General features: G+C 44.9%; 1 protein-coding gene across 1 annotated transcript in view; it reads right to left on the bottom strand.

Annotated features, from left to right (window-relative positions):
* Positions 1-25,595, bottom strand: part of hs3st3l (heparan sulfate (glucosamine) 3-O-sulfotransferase 3-like) — a 34,595-nt gene extending 9,000 nt beyond the window's left edge. Inside the window, exon 1 of the mRNA XM_079577993.1 lies at positions 25,137-25,595. Within this exon, the coding sequence (XP_079434119.1) occupies positions 25,137-25,516 (380 nt within the window). The 5' untranslated portion in view covers positions 25,517-25,595. The remainder of the gene's footprint in view (positions 1-25,136) is intronic.
* Between the last annotated feature and the right edge of the window lie 578 nt (positions 25,596-26,173).

Genomic DNA, 26,173 nt, shown 5'->3' with positions numbered 1-26,173 from the left:
TGTACTTTTACAGATCTTGCCTTGTTCCTATGGGTATTCTAAGCATCTGGACCAGTCGACTACTGCACATTTAGAGGTGACACACTTGACCACAATGTTGAGTAAAATGAAAGACAATAAAAAATGTGTTAATACAGACGAATGAATGCCCTCATGGCTGAGTGAGCTCCAGTCTGTGGAGTCTCCCTGAGCATAAAACCAGACAAGACCCTAGATGCCAAGTCTTTGTTCCACAAGAGCAGAACATCTACCATCTTTTGCCTCGTCACTCACTTCACTTGGCCACACCGCCCAAGGTCTAACGGGATCGGGCAGCCTGGTCAGTACTTGGATGGAGACCGTTTGGTAACACCAGGAAGCCTGGGTGACTGTAGTAAGTGTGGTTGGAGGGGCCGATGGCGCGGACTGGTTTCCTCACTTACGTCAGTCTACCCCAAGGCAGCTGTGGCTAGCAGTACCACCACCGAGTATGGAGTGAATGAATAATGACGACAGTGTAGCACTTTGAGAAACTTGGTAATACAGGCTTGTAAAGTGCAATACAAGTGTAAGCCATCATCATCATCATCATCATCATCATCATCATCATCCATCATCATCATCCATCATCCATCAATCATCCATCAATCATCATCACTTCATTGACGGTTTTACTGAAGCCAAATGAACGGCAGGAGGATCACCCTGATGATGTGAGGTCCGCTCTCACAGAGGAGAATCTGAGACATAAAGTTCATTCCTGAAGGTCATCAACGACAGACAGAGGCATTGTCCTTATTAGTCGAAACAATCTGGACAAAATTAAAAAAACAAAAGCAGTTTTTGCTCCGTGTTGTGTGAGTCGCCTACACAGAGATAAAGAGAACAAAGTCATCATACATCGAATCTAGTGTTGTAACTGTTTCTATTCTGACATGCTGTATAAGTACAGGACACTGGGAGAGATTATTAATGACCAACTTATCTTTGTAAAAGTCACACATTCACAGGCACGTCTCGCTCTGCGTAAGGACCACGGGCCGCTCGCCGCAGAGTCCGGTCTGAGATGAGTGTGAGGCGGCAGCCCTCGCTGAGACCTCGAATCAGGCTGAACCAGCACTGGACATCACTCGAATGTGCAAATTGAACAAATAAAAAGGATTCACTTGATCAGAAACTGTCACTTTGGCTGTGGAGAAGTTGCATGGTTCTACAGTAGTTGCGAGGACATTGTAGCTTATTGGAACAGTTGCTACAGTGGCCGGATTCTTGGAGCGGCTGAGAGTTTGCTTTGTGCCCTGTTTGTGAAACGCTCTGAACGTGAGAAGCAGCAATGCAAAACGGAAACACAAGGTTTATTATGACGACTGCCGCTGATGCTCTCTTCATTCATGAGGAGGACACACGTTGTAGACCTAAATGCAGCCTGTTCTGACTTTGTTACCGTGACAAAAACAGCTCCTTATCCGTGTGCACATGCATCAGCAACTGTGCCGCGCTCTGGCCCACCTCCTCCCAGCGCCAAAGTCCAGAACCAAGCTGGACCTGAGCACAGTTAGACTGCACTCACACACAAGCAGGTTCAGATTCGATCTATCACACAATCAATTCCAGAAAAAATAGATGGGAGAGCGTCGTGTTGATGAAAGAAGAAACAGCCACAGGATTTCAAACTGCTTGGATGAAGTGAAATAACAACAGAGAAAATCCCGTCAGCGTTCCACGAGGTGACGGCGCTCTGGCTGTGAAGATCAGAGGTGCCACATGACGCAGCCAGGATTGTGGGGTGGATTAGGAAGATCGGCTGCTCTCTTTGAAGCCTGTGTTTTGTCCTGACTTTGCCCACACTCCAGCTCGCGTCCCTGGGGAGAGAGCGCAGAGAGCAGGGGGGTGTGACCAAGGCCAGGGGCTATTGATCCAGAGGGGAAGGGTAACTACAGGGGTGTGCCAGGGCAGACGAGGACTCAATATCAAGGCAATTAAAGAGTCCGGATTTCACGCGTTTTGTGATTCCGTAAATCACTTCTTTAGAGGCAAAGATGGAGACAGAACCAAACGAGACGTGGAAGTGACTACAGCACAGCGGAACAAAGACAGATCAGTTTAAGACAGTCACGGTAATCTGATGGTACGCTGCTGACTGCAGGCAAAATGACTCCATCCATCCATTTCCTTCCACTTTTCCGTTTCCGGGTCGTTGGAGCTGCCCAAATCACACTGCACCAGCCCCTATGGCTCCTCCTGCAGGTGGTGGGTCCACAGAAGGACGCCCTCAAGATTCTGACCGGGCCTGTTGGCCTCTCATAAGGGGCTTCTGAACCGCTCTTTGTCTGACCCGTTTGCCATGGGAGACCCTACCAGGGGCACGAAGCCCCGACAACAGAGCTCCAGGATCATTCAGGTGTTCAAACCTCTCTCAAAGACAAAGTCCAATCTACACAATCCTCTCATGCATTATTGTTCACTGAATAAACTTTGCTCCACAGATTTACGTGGAACATTGTAATTCAACGGCTTTGTCGTTTGTCTCTGCTTTGTGTTGCTCCTGCACCACATTTACCCAGATCAATATGCTTTGAAGAAGTATGTCCTTTCTGTACTTACTGTACCTGCTTTTCCATATAAAAGAGCAAACGATGCACTAAAAGCCTCTGTATCTTCAGCAGGGCTGTGGCTGCCGCTGGAGGCTGCCATATGCCTGTCTGACGCACCAACAATGGGTCTGTGTAAACTCTCAGTCGTACAGGAGTCTTCCATCCTCGATGAAGGTTCTTGAGTCATCGTCTGTACTCTGTAGTTAAACTTCAATCGTCATCTCGGACAGTGTGTGCCGGGGAAATGGACACAGAAACAGAAACGCTTCCCAAATAAACACAAACTTTTAAAGCTCTATTTATAAATCTGTTTTGGTCCCTGAAAATATTTTACAGAATATTTCCATATTCCATATTCAAACTTGAAGTAATAGAAAACTCAAGAAAACTTCAACAGAAGTTTAAAGATGCCTTTAGTGTGGATCAGACTATGAGTCTGATCCACACTCCACTTCATCCCTGAGCTGTATGCTGTGAGGTATCTTTACACAGTGTTACACGGTGTTACATGGTGCTACATGGTGTTACAAGGTGTTAATAATGCATTGGTTTTATATAGCTCTTTTCTGGACACTCAAAGACGCTTTACATTGCATTATTCATTCACTCCATACTCGGTGGTGGTAAGCTACTATTGTAGCCACAGCTGCCCTGGGGTAGACTGACGGAAGCGAGGCAACCAGTCTGCGCCATCGGCCCCTCCGACCACCACCAACCACTCACACACTCACTACATTCGCTAGGCTTCCTGGTGTTCCCAAACGGTCTCCCATCCAAGTCCCGACCAGGCCCTTCCCTGCTTAGCTTCCAAGGTCTGACGGGATTGGGCATAGCAAAGGCGGTATGACCACATGTTACACTGTGTTACATGGTGTTACGTAGTCGGACATTGTGTTACATGGTAGTACATGTTGTTACATGGTACATGGTGATACATAGTGTTATATTGCGTTACATGGTAGTACATGGTGTTACATGGTGTTACACAGTGTTACATGGTGTTATTTTGTGGTACATGGTGTTATATTGTGGTACATGGTGTTACATGGTGTTATACTGTGGTACACAGTGCTACATAGTGTTACACGGTGTTACATGGTGCTACGTGGTGTTGCACGGTGTTACATAGTGTTACAAGGTGTTACACTGTGTTACATGGTAGTACATGTTGTTACATGGTACATGGTGATACATAGTGTTATATTGCGTTACATGGTAGTACATGGTGTTACACGGTGTTACATGGTGTTATATTGTGGTACATGGTGTTATATTGTGGTACATGGTGTTACATGGTGTTATACTGTGGTACACAGTGCTACATAGTGTTACACGGTGTTACATGGTGCTACATGGTGTTACATGGTGTTATATTGTGGTACATGGTGTTACATGGTGTTATACTGTGGTACACAGTGCTACATAGTGTTACACGGTGTTACATGGTGTTACATTGTGTTATACTGTGGTACACAGTGCTACATAGTGTTACACGGTGTTACATGGTGCTACATGGTGTTACATGGTGTTATATTGTGGTACATGGTGTTACATGGTGTTATACTGTGGTACACAGTGCTACATAGTGTTACACGGTGTTACATGGTGTTACATGGTGTTATACTGTGGTACACAGTGCTACATAGTGTTACACGGTGTTACATGGTGCTACATGGTGTATCATATTCATATTTGTGTGTAAACTCCCAGAGCCCAGCACAGAGCTCTGCTGCCTCCCTTTAAAGCCGCAGTGTCCCATCTGTGGTGCATTTGTTTAAATTAGCCCTTGAAACATCACACTGGACACGGCCTGACAGGGCGGGACGTCCCGGCACGCCTCATTTACAATTCATATATGTGTGCATGTGCTTGATATTCATACCCATACAGCCCCCGCACACAGGGGGAGGAGGATGTTATGGTCAAATTCAGGACATGTTTGGTTTCTTAAAGCCACTCTGCGGAGCGTTCAGGGTCAGGTCTGAGGAGAGGAGAGCGCAGTGTCACAGTTAGACCTTAAAAGTCACTGAAAAGCAACTGTTCCCAGCAGGAATTACATCAAAATATATTTGAACACCGGCACCCTGGGAGTCCCGGACACATGGATACATCAGTGTGCACGTCAGAGGTGGAGCGCTTTGTGCGGGGGTGTGATGACCATGACATGTGCATGACCACGGCCTGCTCTCTATTCACAACACTGAGGTCACCCAGGTTCATTTGACTTCTTTAAAAGAAGTAAAAGAGTGAAAGAATAGCCTCATGACAGAAGATATTTGAGGAGATTGTCATCAAACCAACAGATCCATCCCATGTCCTACTCGCAGGATGAGCGGCTCCCATTTTTCTTCAATTTTTCCCCAATTTTTCATTTTCCTAATTTTCTCCCCTCATTTTGCCCAATTTTCCCTGAAGTATTCCCAATCTTTCACACATTTCTTTACATTGGAGAAACCCGATATTGTAAATGTGTCAATGTGTCAATGTGTCAATGGCATCGGTATTGAAAACCAGCCCTAGTGATCTACTACTACTACAACCTACTGCAGGTTTGGCTGAGATTTGATGAACTTTTGTCGGCAGCAGCAAAAGCAATGCTTCATAATGCAAACCCATCTTCATCACCGCTTTACACTGAAACCAAGCGATCTCCCCCTAAGCCCCACCCACTCCCCTCCCTTTGCTCCACTTTGTCACAACCTTTCGTGCTACACGTGGATACCAAACTGGTTAGTATTTGTGAATGAATAAGCGTGGGGAACCAGCTTTTTGGTAAAAAGCATAAAACCTCCCCTTTAAGGCCTTAATAACAGCGACATTTCTGTTTGAAATGCTTTGTCTTTACTGATATCACAGTCTTTAAAGCCGCCCAAACGTAATCACAGAAGGAAAAGCCTTGGCTGGGGTCCCGCGGTGAGAGGGGTGCAGGTGCGGCCCATCACCAGACGGCCCAGACGGGTGGAGCTATGGGCCCTCATTAGGCCCCTCCCCTGGGGTTAGGCAGAATGAGCTAAAGGGGAGGGGGGTCCCTGTGTGATGGATGTCTCCTGGAAGTGGACAGGGCACGGTGACAATGGGATGACCTGGTAATGGCCCCGGGACAGGCACAAACATTATGACACGGAGGTGGGCCCCTGATGTTGGGATTATGGAGTCGAGGAAATCCTGCATTATCAAAGAGGAGTATTAGTACTTGTACTCGCAGTAACCATGTACGAGTGAAAGTATCCACAGTTTTTCCTTACTGAGATCTGTTCTTACCTGAGCTTAGACGAGTTGATGCGTACCTGTCTGGTCTTTGCGGGCACGCACAAACACCAGACAGGTACGCAGCAACGGTGGCCTGTTCCTTTAGGTGTTTATTTTGTCATTTTGAAGGAGGAAATAGCTTCAGAGCTGGATGAAGATGACGACACTGTGGTCCATCCACCTTCAGAGATGGAGGATGAAACATGTATCAAAAAGACCAAGTCCTCTGTGTCTCCAAGAAGAGGAACTGCTTTTTGAAGCAAGTATCATTCCAACAAAAGGTGTTCTGATGTGTTTTTTTGTCTGTCTTCTGATTATGTAACAAAGATTGGGGGATTTAAATAAAAGTGATTGGATAACTTTTCCCAGTATCCATAGTATTAGTTTCTTATTTCCTCAGATGGACAGACCCCCGGCCCCTCCCCCCGCCGTGGTGAGTGTGAGAAGTGTGTCGGCACTCGACTTAACACACTGGGAGCAGACAGTGGATGACGCAGCATGGTGCTGAGGGGGTGTGCCTGTTCTCCATAGGGTCCTCGTCCCCCCTCAATGCGCTCTCCTCAGCTGAGGCCCCTCGCGCTGACATCACGCTGGACACACATGATGTCACTCACAGCTGAGATCATACCAGGTTATCAAGGCCGTTTTGTAGCTGCTCTTTAGCCGTGAAATAAACAACACGGATCCTGCTAACGCATCAGCGCTACCTCCGGGTTTGTGATCTGTACACAATACGCAGCACATAACTGTCTTTTGACCCACAAATGTAAGAGGACCATTTCCTTTCCTAAATGGAACGACATGATAAATACTTCCTGGACGAATGAGAGCCTTCACAAACGCTTCCTTAATAGGCAGTTAAAAATGTACCTGAAACCTTAGCAGAAACAACTGGGACAAAAAGGCGCCATGTTCCCCATGCAGCCGCTGGGTCACTACAGGGTCACTCACACAAACAGGCTATTCACTCTGTCCCCCATAATCAGTTACATAGTGCACCTTTAAAGTGCATATGACAAATTAGACACAATCTTTGCTAAAACATAACTCACATAACTCTATTCCACACCCATTTACACTGTATGTCAGCAAAAAAAAAAAGGTTCGGTGTTTAGTTACTCTTTAAAGGAATAGGCCACCGTTTTTACATACTGAGATATGAAAGCGGAAGAAAGACTTCCCCCGCTCACTTCCGTCAATAACCTTTAGGAGTTACTGCGCGGACGTTTTGCTCCTCGTATCATTACGCCTCACAATATAGTCCCCCTTTTTATCTGCTTATAAAATCGACATGTTACATTTCTGTGTAAATATACTTCGCATGAAAACACTTCACGTAACTTTATTTAAATAGGGAACACGTGGAAGAGCTTGGTAGCTTCTATCGTGAGCTCTTTTGGAGCCATATGACATGTGGGAGAGGCTGCGTATGTGCTCCGTTTGCGTGACAGAGCGCACGGACAAAGACCAGACGGGGATATATTAACTCGTCTAAGGTTAGGTAAGAACATATCTCAGTATGTAAAAACGGTGGCCTATTCCTTTAAAGAGACTAGATGCAAGTTGATCATTTATGCTCACTACTGCCACCACAGGTCTTATGCGTAACTGCAGTCTCCATGTTAAGCTCTCGCATTACATGGCTGGAACATGTAGTGGAGGAAAGTACTGTACCGTATAGTGCCTTTAACACAATTATATATATATAAAAATAGCCAGCTTTGTTTAGTTTGACTATTTTTGTGATGTTTATAGATTCACTTCCTTATTAGACACTAACAGGAAGTGACATAGATAGAGGCAAACCATTTTAAACTTAAATTTTAAAGCAACAGGCCACCGTTTTTCCACTCTGAGACATGTTCATATCTGAGCTTAGACAAGTTGATCCGTACCTGTCTGGTCTTTGTGTGTGCCCTCAGTCACGCAAAACAACCAAAGATGTTGCTACCATTTGGCCTCTCCCAGTATATTCCTATAGCTCCAAACGGGGGTGAAGTTAGAAGCGACCGAGCTCTTCCATGGGCACAAAGACCAGACAGGTACGTATGAACTCGTCTAAGCTCAGGGAAGAACACATCACAGTGTGGCCTGTTCGTTTAAACATAACCATGTTAAGTCATGGGAACTTTACCACTATCTATAGCTTCAAAATTCAAACATTTCTTCCCAATAAAATGACAACAGAAGTTATTCATCTAAATATGTCATACTTACAAAAGCTTTAAACTCTCAGGCACTTTAAGAATCAGATTCTGAATGGTTTGAGTTTCACTCACAAAAGAACACCTCAGTAGGCGACAAAGATTTTCTTTCGCAAACGTTCTCCAGGCTACAGATCCATCATGGAAATGGGTTTAAAGTACAGACTCTCAGATTAAATTTGAGGATATTCACTTCCAAATCAGAGAAAGAGTTCAGGAATTACAGCCCCTCGAATTACATCTGTGTCGTTTTGCTCCAAAGCAACGGGACAGAAACTGAAACTAGCACTGGACTTTCTGCTTTGGACAATCACCTGGCAGACCAAAGCGCGTTACATGAAAACACCAGAGAAAAATACTCAACATTAAACGACTAATCTATGTTGAACACTTTTGTTAAGCACTCATTTAACCAGGGCTTCTACGCTGGATTTGAAATGGAAAACATTTAGCTGAAGTACGTACTGACTTTAAGATTTAAGGAGCTGTAATTCCTGAAATCTTCGTCTTCATCTTCATCTTCCCTTTTGGAATGAATAGCTTCAAATTAAAGCTGAGAGTCTGCACTTTAAGCCCAATGATGTAACAGATGAAAGACTGACTGGAGACGATCATTCTAAGATCCTCCAGATTCAGTCTGTGATTAGGACTTTTGTCTTTATTGCTAACTGGTCATGGTCATATTTATGAATTATGACTCAAACATCCAACCTGCTCTACCATTAAATAATGAACACTCGTCAAACAGGAAGATGTATCAATAATGCAACTAAATCTGCACTCAAACGTATCGAACGGCTCCGTCAAAACGCCATTGAATAAGTATTTCCATTACAGGTGCGGCGTATTCTTGTCCTTATGAAACATGACTATGAGAAATGATCAGAACTATTGACCGCTTTGGCCATCACCACATCAGGGTCAGCTTGAAGAGAGCAAAGAGACAAACAATAGGCTGCTACAAAAGTTCTAATTCAAAGTTGGTCACGTTATGTTTGAAGCCACAGAGTATAGCACAGTATCAGCAGCGTGGCGTTCGCCAGCCCCAGTCCCCAAAGTGCTGCTCAGAGAACAAATTAGCACTCATGGCAAAAAAGTAACAGTCGTTGAAGTCGGATAAAACCTAGAATGACAAATACAGAGATTCTATGAAAAGGGAATGAAAGTAAAGCCAGTTTTAAAAATGTAGAATGAAAAACAATAAATATGATTCAAGATCAAATAAGTAAAAGACAGGATGGTACTTGGTGAAGGAGATTATGGAATGTAAGTTTATGTGGACAGTAGAGATGCGTGCCGGCACATGTGCACGCAGCAGTAGCGCACATACCTGGGCAGGGGAGCAGGTTACATGTCCGAGCCACAGCTCAGTGTCTCCGTCTCTCTCTCCTCCTCCTCCGCCACGTTCTTCAGTAGCAACGCGCTGCATTTACAAAAGCTACTTTTTACGCAGTAACAGGAACTAAACTGCTTATTTATACGTATTATACTTATTTCTAAGTGCTGTCCTGAGAGAAAGAGTGAAGAGTGATGTTCTCTGTGTGGCGCCGGTATCAAAGCCTGACCCTGCTGCTTAAACACAGCAGCACGTGTGCCCGCCCCCGCACCTGCACCACCTCCCTCCTGGACTCCATTTTACATTGCGTATAACCACATTTTGTATCTAATATACTAAGCCTATAGCATAGATTTTTATTAAAGATTATAATGACATTAATAAAAATGAAAAAAAAAAAGCCCAAACCCGACTGTCATGTGGGAAATCTCGGGCTCGGGCCTAAAATCTTACCTCTAACCAGAAGCGACTGCACACATCTGACCACCACCATTCATTCACGAACACACATCACTAATCCCTATAAGATGTTTTTAGGAGCAACTTACGCGTGTACGAGGAGAACATGCAGACTCCACACAGAAAGGCCCTGTTCGGGTGGGGATCGAACCCAGGTCCTTCTGCGCTCCAGTGTGTATTATGGTGTGGTTCTCCGGGGGTTGGCCTTGGCCAGTGAAAGGAGCTGATTCAGCACTAAGAGATTTCAGACATCTCTATGCTCCAACTTCATAGGAACAGTTTGGAACGTCTCCTTCCTGTTCGGAGGCACGGTAGCGCAGCGGTTAGCGCCTCTGCTTCACAGCTAGAAGGTCTCGGGTTCGACTCCCACCAGGACAGGGCCTTTCTGTGTGGAGTTTGCATGTTCTCCCCGTGTCTGCGTAGGTTTCCTCCGGATACTCCGGTTTCCCCTACCACTAAAAACATGTGCAATAGGTGAATCCTCCAGCCAGGTGATTCTGACCATCAGCCTGGCTCTACATCATGGAGATGGGTCCCCGGGCGCGGCACTGCCGTCGACCACTGCTCCTTACGGGTTGCCCCAGCGGCATCGAAGGATGGGTTAAATGCAGAGGACGAATTTCCCTACGGGGACAATAAAGTATACAAACAAACAAACTGTTCCAACAAGCCAGGTCCAAAAACACACGGATGAGAGAGTTTGGTGTGGTTACAGAGACCTGACTTGGACTGTAGGGCATGTGGCACCACGTTCTGGAAGAATGGTCACAAATCCTCATGAATACACTCCTAAACCTTGTGGAACGCCTTCCCAGAAGAGTTGAAGCTGTTATAGGAAGCAACGTCAGATCAAACCCTGTAGATTAAGACGGTGATGTCTTTGAGAAAACGTAATACAGTGGGTCAAAGGAGACAACCCAAAGTACTGACTGAAACTGTTCTGATGATTGTTTTGTTCTCATCATTTTGTACTAACTCCTCTATTGGTCGTCTGCAGAATATTTTTGTAAATATTTCAGTAGCTGCAAATAAAAAAATGTGAATGGAACAAGATTTTGTAACTGTCAGCAGCACCTTTAGAGATAAGTATTTACTGACCAATACTTCCTGCACCTGCTGTATTAACAAGCTGTTTTAGTCTGAGGGGATTCTCAGAAGTGTCAGGCTCCATGCGTGCCCGTAAATCACATCGACATCATCCATAACGGCACATGATCCTGTTACTATCCGCCATATTGGAACTATCACCTGTCAGGGGTCGGACAGGGGCGGGGCAGGGGTCACGGAGATGTGTGCTAACAGTGACTTGACCTCTGACCCAGGTGTCTCTGCCTGATCCGCAGCGTCTCCATTTTCACCGCTCGTTTCCCCTGAAGACGGATGATCATGTCCAGGCTGCTGTGGGCCAGGTCATTCTTAGTCTTTTGTCTTTGGTTGCTTTTTTGTCCCTTTTTTTGTCCCATTTTCCCATCATGCGTTTTTGTTGCATTTTCATCCTCGTTTTTGCTGCTATTTTGATGCTTTTTTCAAGAAGCTTTTTGATTTGGGTAAAGCCAAACTGGTGAAAATGTGCTGGGTTCAGGCGGGGGTTAAGAGGTTAAAGCCCTTTTTGGCATTTGCAAAATGTGGACTGAGCTGAAAAGGTTCCTCTGGAAGAACAACAGTCAGAAGGACTCTCCAGTTCTGGACCAACCAGGGGTATGGGGACGAGACCACTGACAGGTCCAAGGGGTCCGCCAGACTCTCTGTCACTGATACAGGAGAACATGGGTCTGTAGATACTCTCTGTCACTGATACAGGAGAACATGGGCCTGTAGATACTCTCTGTCACTGATACAGGAGAACATGGGCCTGTAGATACTCTCTGTCACTGATACAGGAGAACATGGGCCTGTAGATACTCTCTGTCACTGATACAGGAGAACATGGGTCTGTAGATACTCTCTGTCACTGATACAGGTGAACATGGGCCTGTAGATACTCTCTGTCACTGATACAGGTGAACATGGGCCTGTAGATACTCTCTGTCACTGATACAGGAGAACATGGGTCTGTAGATACTCTCTGTCACTGATACAGGAGAACATGGGCCTGTAGATACTCTCTGTCACTGATACAGGTGAACATGGGCCTGTAGATACTCTCTGTCACTGATACAGGAGAACATGGGTCTGTAGATACTCTCTGTCACTGATACAGGAGAACATGGGTCTGTAGATACTCTCTGTCACTGATACAGGTGAACATGGGTCTGTAGATACTCTCTGTCACTGATACAGGTGAACATGGGTCTGTAGATACTCTCTGTCACTGATACAGGTGAACATGGGTCTGTAGATACTCTCTGTCACTGATACAGGTGAACATGGGTCTGTAGATACTCTCTGTCACTGATACAGGTGAACATGGGTCTGTAGATACTCTCTGTCACTGATACAGGTGAACATGGGTCTGTAGATACTCTCTGTCACTGATACAGGTGAACATGGGTCTGTAGATACTCTCTGTCACTGATACAGGAGAACATGGGTCTGTAGATACTCTCTGTCACTGATACAGGTGAACATGGGTCTGTAGATACTCTCTGTCACTGATACAGGAGAACATGGGTCTGTAGATACTCTCTGTCACTGATACAGGTCAACATGGGTCTGTAGATACTCTCTGTCACTGCATTGAACAGATCATTTTGTGGATGCAAAACAACTTTCTCCAACTAAACTCAGACAAAACTGAGATCATTGTTTTTGGCCCACAGACACAAAGAGAAAGTGTTATCAGTCACCTTGAGTCTCTCTCTCTAAAAGCAAAAAATCAGGTTCGAAATCTGGGAGTGATCTTGGACTCAGACCTGAATTTAAACAGCCACATCAAAGCAATAACATCAGCAGCTTTTTACCATCTGAAACACATCGCTAAGATCAGAGGAATAGTGTCAAAACCAGACTTAGACTTATCCATGCATTTGTCTCCAGCAGGTTAGATGACTGTAAGAGCTGCAGAACATCCAGAACCAGGAAATACGACCATAATAGTCCAGTGCTCCGGTCTCTGCACTGGCTTCCTGTCTCTCAGAGAATAGAATTTAAAACAGCTCTGCTTGTTACAAGTCTTTTCATGGTTTAGCACCAAAGTCCATCTCTGACATGTTACAGCCGTATGAACCATCTCGGGCCCTGAGAACTTCAGGGAGGGGTCTCCTGGTGGTTCCCAGAGTCAGGACTAAACACGGTGAGGCTAAAGCTATAATCTGGAACAGTCTTCATGAGGATGTGAGACAGGCCTCAACTCTGACATTGTTGAAATCCAGGCTGAAAAACATCTTTTTCATCGGTGCATATAACTGAAAGTATTTCATCTGCACTCCTGCCTTTCACTGTAATTTATTCCTTTTTTTGTTATGTTGATGTTTTTATTGATTTGATCTGTTTTCTTGTAATTGTATGCAACTGTGAATCACATTGAATTGCCTTGTGTATGAATTGTGCTCTACAAATAAACTTGCCTTGCCTTGACCACGTTTATACTCCTGATGGAACCCAACATTTTCTGTTATATACATTTGTACACATTAAATCTAATCCTCATTTGATAGGACCATCTTAATTCATTGCAGGAAACATGTAAAAAATAATGTTGAACAATGACATGTTTATTCAGAAATAATTTGGCAATAGGACTAAATGTGCACCGAAGCGTAAAATAAAATGAATTTGATCCCAGCTTAAGTGGGTGAAGGATTCCAGGTGTAAATCAACTATTGGCCTGGGATATTTTGGCTGAAGTGCTTCTTCCAAATGGTCCAATATGGTGCAGTACACCGACAATAAGACCAGATTAGTAATAAACTACTGTAATACTCAATAATGACTACAGTCGAATTTCCAAAGTGCACCAGACCCTCTCTGCTCATGCACTCACTGAGGAAGACTTGATTCTGAACGATTTTCCAGGATTCCAGTGGAGCCCAGAGTAACCGGATCCTTTCGCCGCCGCACACGAGCTTGAGTGTGTGTGTGTGAGCGTGCACGTCTCGGTGAACGTGCACATGTCGGTGAGCGCGCATGTGAGTGAGCGTGCGCGTGAAAGTAAGTGCCGGTGCGGGGGATGGAGTTTCCAGCTAATTGTAACTGAAGCCACGCTAACCCCGGCTAACCGCGCTAATACCGGAGTCACGCCAAGGTCAGATACAGCCATCGATCCCACAATGCACTGCAAACAGCACAACTCTGTCTCAATGGTAAAGTGCTGGAAGAGAAAGATCATCTTCATCTACTGTAGCCTGTCCTGCCCGACTGCACACGTGCCACGTGAAGATCTGAAAAAGAACTAAAGAACATCACACTGAAGATGGTGAAATAGCACCATCTGCAGCCAAACCCACAGGTGAACAACAAAACCATACTTTTTTTACTGGGATGTTCATCCCTGACACTGACTCTCAATGTGAGATGGTTTTCCGCTGTGACAATGAAAACAGCTGCGAGTTCCTCAAAGTGAGTGTTCTCAGCGAGAGAACGCGTTTGCGGCCATGAAAACAGAGATTGCTGTTTCTCCAAAACCATGAATGCTAGATGGCTGATTCTTTAGTATGTTATACAGGGTCCCACCCCGTACAAGAAACCAAGGTTTGGTCAAGTTTGATCACATAGTTTTCCCACAAAGTCAGTTTTAAGTTATTCTTATTACAGGAGAGAGAGTATTCATTGTAAACAAAACCCTCAAAGCACATAATGTGTAATTGACATTCATTTGGCTTCTGTTGCCAGGCTGTTGCTATGCACTGACATCACTTGGACTTTGGGCCTTTAAGTCTGTTTTATGGCCAAATTGATGGCTTTGTGATACAAAAACAAAGCTTGCAGTGAACCTTCTGTTTGAGAAAATTGGCCAAACATTTCAATATGGTCACCTTTCCAATGAAACCTGTGCTGTCCGGCCAAGTGTTAAAGTGTCCCCATGGAAATCGGTCAATAAAGCCATAAAGGCCAGATTTGTGCAGTGTAATAGTTGTTCTGTGGACAGTTTCCCCCACCTGAGCTGTAGCTTTATACTTCTCAATAACTTGATTCCTGACCTGTCTGGTGTGTTCTTGGACTTCATGATGCTTCTGCTCCACAATAGTCTCTAACAGACCTGAGACCATCACAGAGCAGCTGTATTTGAACTGACATTAGAAACACACAGGCAGACTCGATTTAGTCATTAGGTCAACATGTGATCATTCAGAAATTATCAGGAAACTTCTGAAGGCAAGTGGTTGCACTAAAAGGAAAGGGTGCTTATACTTTTGTACATCCCACTTTTCAGTTTTTTATTTATTAAAAAAAATCTAAATCATGTATAAATTTCATTTCACTTCACGATTGTGTGTCACTTAGTGTGTGTCTTTCACATAAAGTTTCAGTTAAATATATTTATGTTTATGGTCCATAGTTTGGCAAAATGTCGAAAAGTTAAAGGAATGCCCAAACTTTTGCATACTGTAAATCCTCTCGCTCCACATCATGGGGATGGGTCCCTGTGCGTCACCCCACGTAGGCAGCTCCTACAGGCTGCCCCGCGACATTGAGGATGGGTCAAATGCAGAGAACCAATTTCTCTACAGAGATGAATAAAGTATAACCTAAATACTGTACAATGCCATCGGGTCATGTGCCTCAGTGTGGTCCCTCTCAGACTCGCTGCCTGACACAGGGCGTGATGAGGGAGCGGCGGCACTACTGGCACTTAAACCAAGTAACATCTGCGCCTAAATGAAAATGCTTGGATGCACCGACACAACCAACATGAAATGTTTGTCTGAAGCCCTGTTATAGTTTTAAATATTCAACATTTCATAGACAAAAAGGTGATAGAAATGAATGACTGTTTGACTGACTGTTTTTGCTGTGAAAGCATTTGAAAGGTCCAACCTGATCAGTGACCTCTGTGTTACAGAACTGAAACATGACACACGGATGTGGTCACGTCACATACGCTTCATGACATTTCCAAACACGCGAACAGACGGGCGGAAAACAGGGTCAGTGCTCGATAGTCTACCCACGAGGGACGGGCTGCTGTTCATGACACAAATGAGGGTTAAGACCAGGGATGTGGTACGATACTTTAGGGTTAGGGTTATTCATATGTCGATTTACCGATCGATCTACGTTCCCGCCCTCACCTATGGTCATGAGATTTAGGTAATGACCGAAAGGACAAGATCACGAATACAAGCGGCCGAAATTAGTTTCCTTCGCAGGGTGGCTGGGCGCACCCTCCGAGATCGGGTGAGGAGCTCAGTTATCCGGGAGGAGCTCGGAGTAGAGTCGCTGCTCCTTCACGTCGGAGCCAGCTGAGGTGGCTCGGGCATCTGTTTCGGATGCCTCCTGGTCGCCTCCCGCGGGAGGTGTTCCAGGCATGTCCTAGTGGAACAAGGCCTCGTGGAAGACCCAGGACACGGTGGTGGGACTATGTCTCCGAGCTGGCCTGGTGTCGCCTCGGGGTCCCCCCAGAACAGATGGAGGAGGTGTGTGTGGACCGGGAAGTTTGGGCATCTCTGCTGAGACTGCTGCCCCCGCGACCCGGCCCCGGATGAAGCGGAAGAAAATGGATGGATGGATGGGTTATTTATATGTTCAGACAAACCAAAAAGAAAAACAATCACAGCAGACTGTCCCATAATAGAGTCTCCCAATGGAGCCATCTGTGGACTCTCTGGTCCAATGTCTCGACATGTCAAAGGTTCTGAACTCCAAAAACTAAAGGAGAGACACTGCACATGGAGGTGCACAATATTAGAGATTAGATCGGGCCCAAAAAATCAAGCCCGACCCGACCCGAGCCCGCGGTTATAAAGCCCGACCCGACCCGACCCGAGCAATTAACGTGAATTGTCAGCCCGAACCCGAAACAAACCCGACGTAAATAATTATTTATTTAAGGCTCAGATAGGTGCATCTGCACAGCAGCACTATGTCTGCGAGGTACGCGGCTACGCGCACGGCATACGTGCACGCAGAAGTAGCGCACATACCTGAGTGGACAGAGACGCACGCGGCGCGGAGCAGCTCAATGTGTCTGTCTCCTCTTTTCCGTCTCTCTCTCTCCTGCTCCTTCATGTTTCATAAACATCGCGCTCTACAAAAGCTACTTTTTACGCAGTAACAGGAACCAAACTGCTTATTTATCCACTGTTAATGAAACGCTGTCCTGAGAGAAAGAGTGAAGAGTGATGTTCTCTGTGTGGCGCCGGTATCACAGCCTGACCATGTTGCTTAAACGTGACAACACAGCAGCACGTGCGCCCGCCCCCCGCACCTGCACCACCTCCCTCCCGGACGCCTCTATTTTATATTGCGTATTGCCACATTTTGTATCCAATAGACTCCGCCTATTGCATAGATTTTTATTAGAGATTATAATGACATTAATTTAAATTAAAAAAAAATAAAATAAAAAAACTTGAGCCCGACCCGACCCGAGCCCGACTCTCATGCGGGAAATCTCGGCCCGGGTCGGGTCGGGCTCGGGCCGGGCTCGGGCTCGGGCCTAAAATCTAACCTCTACACAATATGTCGTCCACGTGCTGTTTGGAAGATACTCAAATTTACCATATTGAGTTTGTCTCTAGTGTCACATTTCTGATTGTGTGAAAAAATGTTGCTTCATCATCATCCACAAACGTTTTGAGATATTCCATTTATGTCAGCATCACCCGGCCCTAACTGCAGACAAAGTTCACTGCTCTCCAGTTTTCAGGTTTGGATCAGTTTGGTCTCAACATGTGCTCTCACTCATGACACAAACAAATCAATGTTACTCCTTAGATTTAAAGTTCACATAAAAACTTTACAGGCCGTTTCCTCGCACCTTCAGAATTCAATAGTATGGGGTGGTAGTCGTGCGTTACCAACACTGGCCATTATAAGGGGCAGTATTTCCTCACCTGTCTTCACCCCTGACATCATACGCTGAGGAGCCGAGTCATGGACGTTAGACGGAGGGCCCTCAGGGCCATCAGGGCCCTGGGCCGTTTCATGGGCCAAAACCCACGGTTACCGAGACTGTTGCGGGCCTTTTGTTGGGGTTAAGCCGGCGGTAACGCAGACTATTTGTGGAAAATACAGTACCCGAAATATGAAGAACATGTATGCCCAAAGTGTGCAACTGAACTCAAACTCCTGAATGTAAATAAATATGTAAAAGCTATTTTCCCATCCATGCCTCTGTCATATCAACGGTGAAAAGAACTCTAAGTGGGCCGGGGGCTTAGGTTCCTCATTGTTGGTATACCTGTGCCATATTACTGTGAACTATTTTTGGAGCACTACTTGCGCCCCCGTATGGTCACACTGATTATTGCCTTGGTGCTGAAACATCAGTGTTACTTTTGCACTAGGCAGAGTGTAGGAGTTTTTCCTGTTCATGAACATAACTGGGTCGCTCCCTTGTCTGCCAGTATTTGATCAGCCAAGTCTTTTTTTGATTTTCTAGATGTACATTTTGAAAAGCAGAGGCTAAGGTGTTCAAAGCGACATGCACCATGAGAGACGCTGTAGGTGAGCGGGGGAACAGAAGGAAAACTGTGTGTCTTACATCTGAAGGGATGTAATTCTCTTCTGTCGTTTCTAACCCTTTAAAGGAGTTACAGATGAAAAGCTGGTGAAATAACATGACACATGTTAGCTCCCACTGTGTGCGTTTGTGATTAAGAGCCCGGGCACATCATTAACTGCTGAGCCACGGCCCCCGGGGTCAGAGGTCACGCTCAGGTCAAGTGTGTGGACGGGCCCCGGACTCCATCTGGCCCCTCCCCTGGGAAATCTGGCCCCTACCCCCCACCCCCCCACCCCGCACCGATGTGATATCACACAACTGTGGGTTCACCAGGGCCGCCCGGGGATTAGGTACAAGTGCAGGCTTTTTTTTAAATGTCCTTATTACTTCATATTACACCGGGGCTGGTTGTCACATGGGTGTGTTGTCGCATTGCTTTTAATAGCCACACCAGGGGGCGCTGTGACCTGATGTTGTTATTCATTGTCCTGCTGGAATGTGTTTTTAATCACACAAATAAACATTGCAATGAGGAGAGGATTTGTCTCTTTTGGGGTTTGGCCCATTTTCAAAACTGAAAAATCTAATATCTTGCAAAAAGCTACAGATGATTGCTTTGAACTGAACAATAATTGAGTTGTAGTAAGTCGGCGATGGCAAAAAGAAGCCGATCTAGTAGTAGTAGAGTAACATACAACACATGGCTGTTCTGTCTATGATGTTACTGTGTCACTCACGTTACACACAGGAAGCAGTGACACATTAAAGGAACAGGCCACAGTTTTTCCACACTGAGATATGTTCTTACCTGAGCTTAGACGAGTTGATGTGTACCTGTCTGGTCTTTGTGTGTGCCCTCAGTCACACGAAACGACCAAAGATGTTGTTAGCATTTGGCCTCTCCCAATGTATTCCTATAGCTCCAAACGGGGCACAAAGACCAGACAGGTACGCATCAACTCGTCTAAGCTCAGGTAAGAACAGATCTCAGTGTGGAAGAACTGTGGCCTGTTCCTTTGAGTGTACAGAGCGTACAAGAGTACAGAAAACCACTCAAGACCCTTCATTGAAGATGAGAGCCTACAGACATTCAAATGAGTATGTTGAAGAAAATGTGCTGTACTCATATCGGTATTCGATATCATCAAGTACTCGAACTCATATCGGAGCATATAGTATTATTTGAATCATTAGTGTTTGTTGAGTATATCATTTACTGCACTGTGAGTTCCTGTGCTCATCACAGAGGATTTGGTTGCAGGTGTACAGTTACTTCACTCGACCTTGTTGAGTATTTTAAAACCTAAAAAAGCAACTTTCTTTCACCAAATTCAATGGGAACATACAAGCCTGCTCACTGTGACCACAGCTCTGCACAGGGGGGCTTTTTCTGTCATTTAATAATTGTATATAATGCAATAAGAAATAGACCGAGGGTTTTAGCTTTAAGTGTGGCTCTGTTGTGTTGATGAACAGTGGATTCTACAAAAGCGTGTGAGCCGGCCCCATGTCTCCTCTACTATAGGAGCCGTTCTGAACTTCACACTTCAGCAAACGTAGTAAATGTCTTTATTTACGCTGATGAAACGCCAGTGCACTTCAGACACAGAGCCGTTTCATATTTCTGAGAAGTCTGTTTCCATGATCCAACAATAAGCAGTGAATTATTAATATGAACTCCAGCTTTGGGTCTCAACATGCGGTCAGCGGCCTCTCTCATCTGCTCCTGTTGTGGCAGAAGCATCAGAGCCGCTTTGGAAACACGCTCCATCACCATGACACTCATGTCCATATGACCAGGAGCCATAACTTGATTTATTTCAAAACTTGAACTGAAAGCCAGTTCTGCTTTCTGATTGGATGAGACACTGACAGATATTTATGAAATGTTCAAAGTACAAAGTGTATTTGTAGTTTTCAGGTTCATGATGTAATAAGACAATCAGGCCCAAACCCTAAATCCCGTTACTCGCTTCCATTTGGTCGCTGGAAACACTTGCAATCAGTGGCTCTAAAAACTGAAATCAAACTTGTATATCTCTGATGCAGGTCTTAATGCTCAATTTGACTATATTATTATTACTGTATATATCACTGTCCAATGTGACCTGTCTGTGATCTCCTGTCTGAACGGGATGCAGATGTGGCTGTTAAAGTCCTGGGACGCTAGCAGAGCTAGTACATCCATTACCGAATCATTTTAAGAAGAGTCATTTTTTTGAATATGTATATATTGAAAGTATTCACTCACGCTAACTTCATTCAGAACAAGTGCACGTGCTGTTTTTCTGTCCACTCCCATCTGCCATTCAGACTGAAGGCACTAAAGATCAGATACGTATCAGTTTCAGGACCCAGTGGCCTGGGGCACATTTGAAAACACGGATCTGTCATGAAAAGTCGGGTGGCTTCAGCCTGCAGTCTGAACGGAGCCTTCACCTCGCCCAGCTTTCATCGCTCCTGATCGGAATGCCTGGGTCTGCATTCTCATACAACCACAGACTGCATTGACCAAACTTTACTAACTCCCTGTACTTCTCTTCAGTCTTCAGCTCACAAGTCCACTACGGCTTAAGTAAACTGACCAGTCGTGACCTACAAAGTGTGGACGCTAATCCCTTTGAGCCGACACCAGGACTTCTGAGAAACGCACGTTAGCATCAGGAAGCAGCACGGCTAACGGGTCAAAGCTAATCAGACTAAGAGCAGCTCCGGCCAAGGGTTTAGCCGCGTTTCAAATGACAAAGTATTCAAATCAAGAAGACAAAAGGTATTAAAGATATTAAAAGTATTAAAGGTACTAAAGGTATTAAAGGTATTAAAGGTATTAAAGGTATTAAAGTACAGTCCATTTAAAAAAGTGTTCAGAAAAATAACTTTGCAGCTTCAAAAACACGATAATCAAGCCCAAACTCCCTCTCTGTACGCCAACACGACGGAGACAAACCTTCTTCCGAGTCGTGAGTCAATGACGCTTGATAGTACGTCTGCACAGACACATGGACAAAGTACCTATAGTTTTCTTTCAAATGTACAGTAGTAAAAGTAAGTAAGTAAGACCTCAGCACAAATACTACTCGAGTAAAATACAGATCCTTAAAAACTTTGTCCTTCTTCTCTCTTTCATTGGTTTATTTGTGCTTCTTTCTGATTATAAAAGTGTCTGTCGGGCGATTTATCCTTCAAGCTCCGCTCTGTTTATCGAGCACAAACAAAAAGGACCAGAACCAGACCTGGACAATCACATCAGGCACAATCGTCTCTGTTTCCCGAGACCTCGTTCAATCCCAGAGTTCAGCTCACGCCGCGTGACGTCCGCAACATCTGGCGGCGACGATTACCGCTGTCCGTGCACGCTGACACACACACACTGACCACTGTGGCCTCACACGGGGCAGATGGCCGTGTCTCTGGGACGGGCACATCGCAGAAACAAACATTGGCTCAACTCTCCAAGGAAAGTGACGCCTATGGGGGGGAGACACTTTCTGTTCATTGGCTGTCACTGTGGGGCTAATTATTATGTTTTACATTTCCCCCCTCCTGGAACCGCCACCTTAACGTGGTGGAGGGGTTTGAGCGCCTGAATGATCCTGGGAGCTCTGTTGTCAGATGGATGGACAACATTTCCACCTAACGGACATCCCTTTTCCAAGTTTGTACCCGACAATATTATATATGTTTGGTTTTTCTTTCAGAATGTCTAATTCCTGCCTGATACTTTATTATTATTATTATTTTTTCCCTATTAATAGGATCCATAGTCCACCGGGCTCTATCCATTATTCAGATTCAAATTTTCTTTTTTTTCTTTTTTTGTTTGTTTACACATAAAACGCCTTGTTCCCAAAAACAAGTAAAAAACAAAACCCTTACCTACTTGGGTCAGGTTTTGGGTTGGGGTTAGGGTTAAGATTAGGGTTGGGAACGGCACATGTCTTACACATCGTTTTAGTCAACATAAACTCTGAAACTAACACATGATAGACTTGAATAAAAAAGTAAAAACCCCAAATTAAAAATCTCATAAAAGTAAGTAAGAATATTTTGAAAGTGAACTGTAAGCCATACTCATCAACATTATAACAAACAACGGCTATGTTCGTGTGCATGTAATGAGTCTCTGATGTTTTAGTTTCACAGTTTCAGAATTGAATGACAGAAGTAAATGAACTTTTGAACGATGTTCTGATTTAGTTTCACCTGTATAGGCTGTGAGCTCCTCTGTCAATATGCATCATTGCAAACCCTAACTCTAACCCTAAGATGGCAGTTAAAGCGGTTAAACGCCCCATACCTGCTTTTTTTGATCAATTTGTTTGCTTTCATTGCTTTGAAATCTCCAAACTCATTCCCAGCATTCCCCACACAGTTCAAACATCCCAGTTCTTCACAGGGATGAGTGTATGAGCCTTTTCCTACAACTTTCAAGGTCACTGCCACAATAATGCAACAACAACAGCCTGTATTTCTTAAAGCTGGGTACCTGATTTTTTGGTGTTGTAGAATACATTTATTTCTGCCGTCTCAGAGTCTATAGTAAACACAGCAAAACACAGACCTTATTGTATTGTCCTCACATAAAGTTTTATTGAGCAGTGGATGATTTAAGTGTAATCTGAATGAATGGAATTTATCTCTCACTCAATTTATTGAGTAGTGACAGAGTGAAACAGGGGAGGCCACTCCCCTGTTTCACTCTGTCACTACTCAATGCTGTATATGGGTGTGAAATGTGCATATAACTACATTCTTTGAACTATTTCAATACACAGAGGGACTGTGAGAGCTGGAAACAAGTTTGGGCCAAAACAAAAAATGTCACAGGAAAAATCAGCTTTAAGAGGAAAAAAACTACTACTACTTTCACAAATCAACGAAGGAGGGAAAAGACTGTTTCATTCCCCTACCCGTCCCCTATTAGGTACAGGGCCTTTACAGGGACTAGAACCCCCTGATTAAGCTACGTCCCGGTGGCGGGACATGCACCATTAAATGCATTTCGCACCACAGTCACATTGCCCCACATGTTACTAGTCAAAATGATAGATTTGGGTAAGACAAAGGTCCTATAAAACGCATTGGACATATCCATGTAAAAATTGATGTACAATGTTAATTTTTACAGATATTGTTGACCTGTTTGAAATATATGTTCAAGTGGTAGTATTTTTATAGGCTCAGAGTGTGTTTTGGTTCCACCTATCTATTGCAGGGTAAAATGTATCTTTGAGCTGTACTGTGGACCTTTATTTTCATCAAAAAAATGTTGGCGAGAATAAAGACAATTATTTTTTTATTCAGTGTAGTAGTAGTAGTGTAGTAGTAGTGTAGTAATTGATAACTTGCCAATAGTGGATCTGATAGTCATACTGATTGTTGTGGCTACAACTAGAGAGTATTATGTCAATTCCATAAGGGACATTAACAGCAATCCTCCCCCTACATGTTCCAGCCATGTCCCATGTCCTAACATCCCGCACAAAATGTGACCATAGAATAACAGTGAAGTGACAAAAAAGTGAAGAAAATGTGGGACAAAAAATCAGCAGAAAAGCCACAGAAACTGAGCAATGCAAGGAAAAAGATCCCTTTAAATGAGTTTTGTAGGTCTTAGCTTTCAAATGGGGCGTTATTCTGGCCTATAGAGGCTGTGTGACCTTTTAGATTTGGGTAAAGCTGAACTGGAGAAAATGTGCTCGGTGAAGGCGTGGGTTAAGAGGTTAAAGTGTGTATCTGATATGTCACCGCTTCTGGGTTAAGCTTACCCCCAATGTACATGTTTACAGTGGTAGGGGACAGGGCTGCACAACACAAATCATGTGTCAAAAGAAGACTTAAAACCACAAGACTAAAACTGAGGAAACGTTTCACTAAAACTCAACTTTTACACATTTATAAGTTCAATGCATTCTTTGTTTTTGGCTGAGTTTGTATAAAATGTGTGGATCTCAGACTTTAGGCTTTAGTGATGTTGCCATATATTGTAGCTTCTTGCTATACGGATATTGCATCACCTAATATCGCGATACCATAGTTTTTGTGATATACTGTGCAGCCGTATGGGGAAGCATATGCAGACACTGGGAGCACATGCAAGCTCCACACGGCTGGGGATCGAACCTGGGACCTTCCGGCTGTGAGGAACTGTGCCACCGTGCCGTCCACAGTTATATGTGAATGGAGGTGAAGCAGACTGCCATTATGAAAAAGTGGAGTTGGGAAATCTGAATTGAAAAAGTAAGAAAGCCAAAACAGTGTCTTAAAGGAACAGGCCACCGTTTTTCCATACTGAGATATGTTCTTACCGAGCTTAGACGAGTTGATGCGTACCTGTCTGGTCTTTGTGTGTGCGCTCAGTCACGCAAAAAGACCAAAGATGTTGTTAGCATTTGGCCTCTCCTAGTGTATTCCTATAGCTCCAAACGGGGTACACATCAACTCATCTAAGCTCAGGTAAGAACTTATCTCAGTATGTAAAAACGGTGGCCTGTTCCTTTAATGCGACCCTCAAATGAATCAACTTCATTCAAGAGATTCTATTTTGGAAAACCTCACATTTACCCATAGAAACAAGAGGGACATGTTCTGGTCAAAGAGGAGCATGTCGAGACCACATTTATTATAAACTCTTCTCCAACCAAATCTTTGTAAAATTGAAAATAAGCGTCAAAAATGAAAATGAAAAAAGAAGGAAGTTAGTTGCTCTTCCTTAAAACGTGTCGAAATCCAAATCAGTGAAAAGAGAAGCGCTGCCTGAGCTCACGTACCTGTACCAGTCCAGCCCTCGCGCGTAATGCCGGTCAAAGAAGTGCGGCTCGGAGCCCAGCGCGCGGATGTCCGGGTGCAGCCGGAGGAACTCCAGCAGCGCGCGCGTCCCTCCCTTCTTCACCCCGATAATGAGCGCCTGAGGCAGCCTCCTCACGGCCGTGTAGTCTCTCTCCATCCCTGCCCCTGGTCCTACTCCTCCTCCTCCTGTCGCGTTCCATCCCGCAGACGCGAACTCTCTCACGGGCACCCTCACGTACAGCCCCCCCGGCCGCGCCACCAGCTCCGTGTCGCAGCACCCCGTGAAGATGTAGACCAGGGAGAAGCAGATAACGGCCAGGGAAGACGCCACGGCGAGGCGCTGGAAGGTCGCCATCGACATCGGGCCATGCTACCACCGAGAGTCCGCTCCGCCGCGCGGCATGGTCCCGCAACTTATTCCCAGGGACAGGGTCGGAGTCGCTCCCACTCCTCGAACCAAGAGGAATAAAGTCACTCTCTGCACAAAAAGTATCCAAAGAAGTATTCCGAATTAAAAGTGTGCGTAAAAGCTGTGCGTAAAAGTGTGTTCCAAGACTGCGCGTTAGTCCGGGATCCTGGATGTGGATGTGTGTCGGGCTCTCTCACGGGATTATACGGCTCTGGCTCATCCCGCAGCATCCCCCCCCCCCCCCCCCCCCCCCCCCCCTCTCACTCCCTCTCCGTGTCTTCTCCTCCTCTCCCTCTCAAACCGAAACAGAAACCCCGACCTGAGCAGAAGCGCGTTGCTTCTTGTGTTTGGAGGCAACCTTTAAAACAAATGTCTCCACAGTCCGGAGGAGGATGTCAAGGTCCGATCTTAACCTCTTAACCCCCGCCTTGACCGAGCACATTTTCTCCAGTTCGGCTTTACCCAAGTCTAAAAACTTTCTTTGCGTTGTCATCACTTTTTGTCGCTTCTTTGGTTGCCTGTTTTGTCACGTTTATGTTGCTTTTTCATCATTGTTTTCTCAACAGTTTTGTTGCTTTATGTTGTTTTTTTTTTCAGCACTTTTTTGAC

Source organism: Gobius niger (genome assembly GCF_951799975.1).
Source record: "Gobius niger genome assembly, chromosome: 19".
In the NCBI taxonomy this organism is placed as follows: Eukaryota; Metazoa; Chordata; class Actinopteri; order Gobiiformes; family Gobiidae; genus Gobius; species Gobius niger.
The sequence above is the reverse complement of the archived record's forward strand: the minus strand, read 5'-3'. Positions and strand labels throughout refer to the sequence as shown.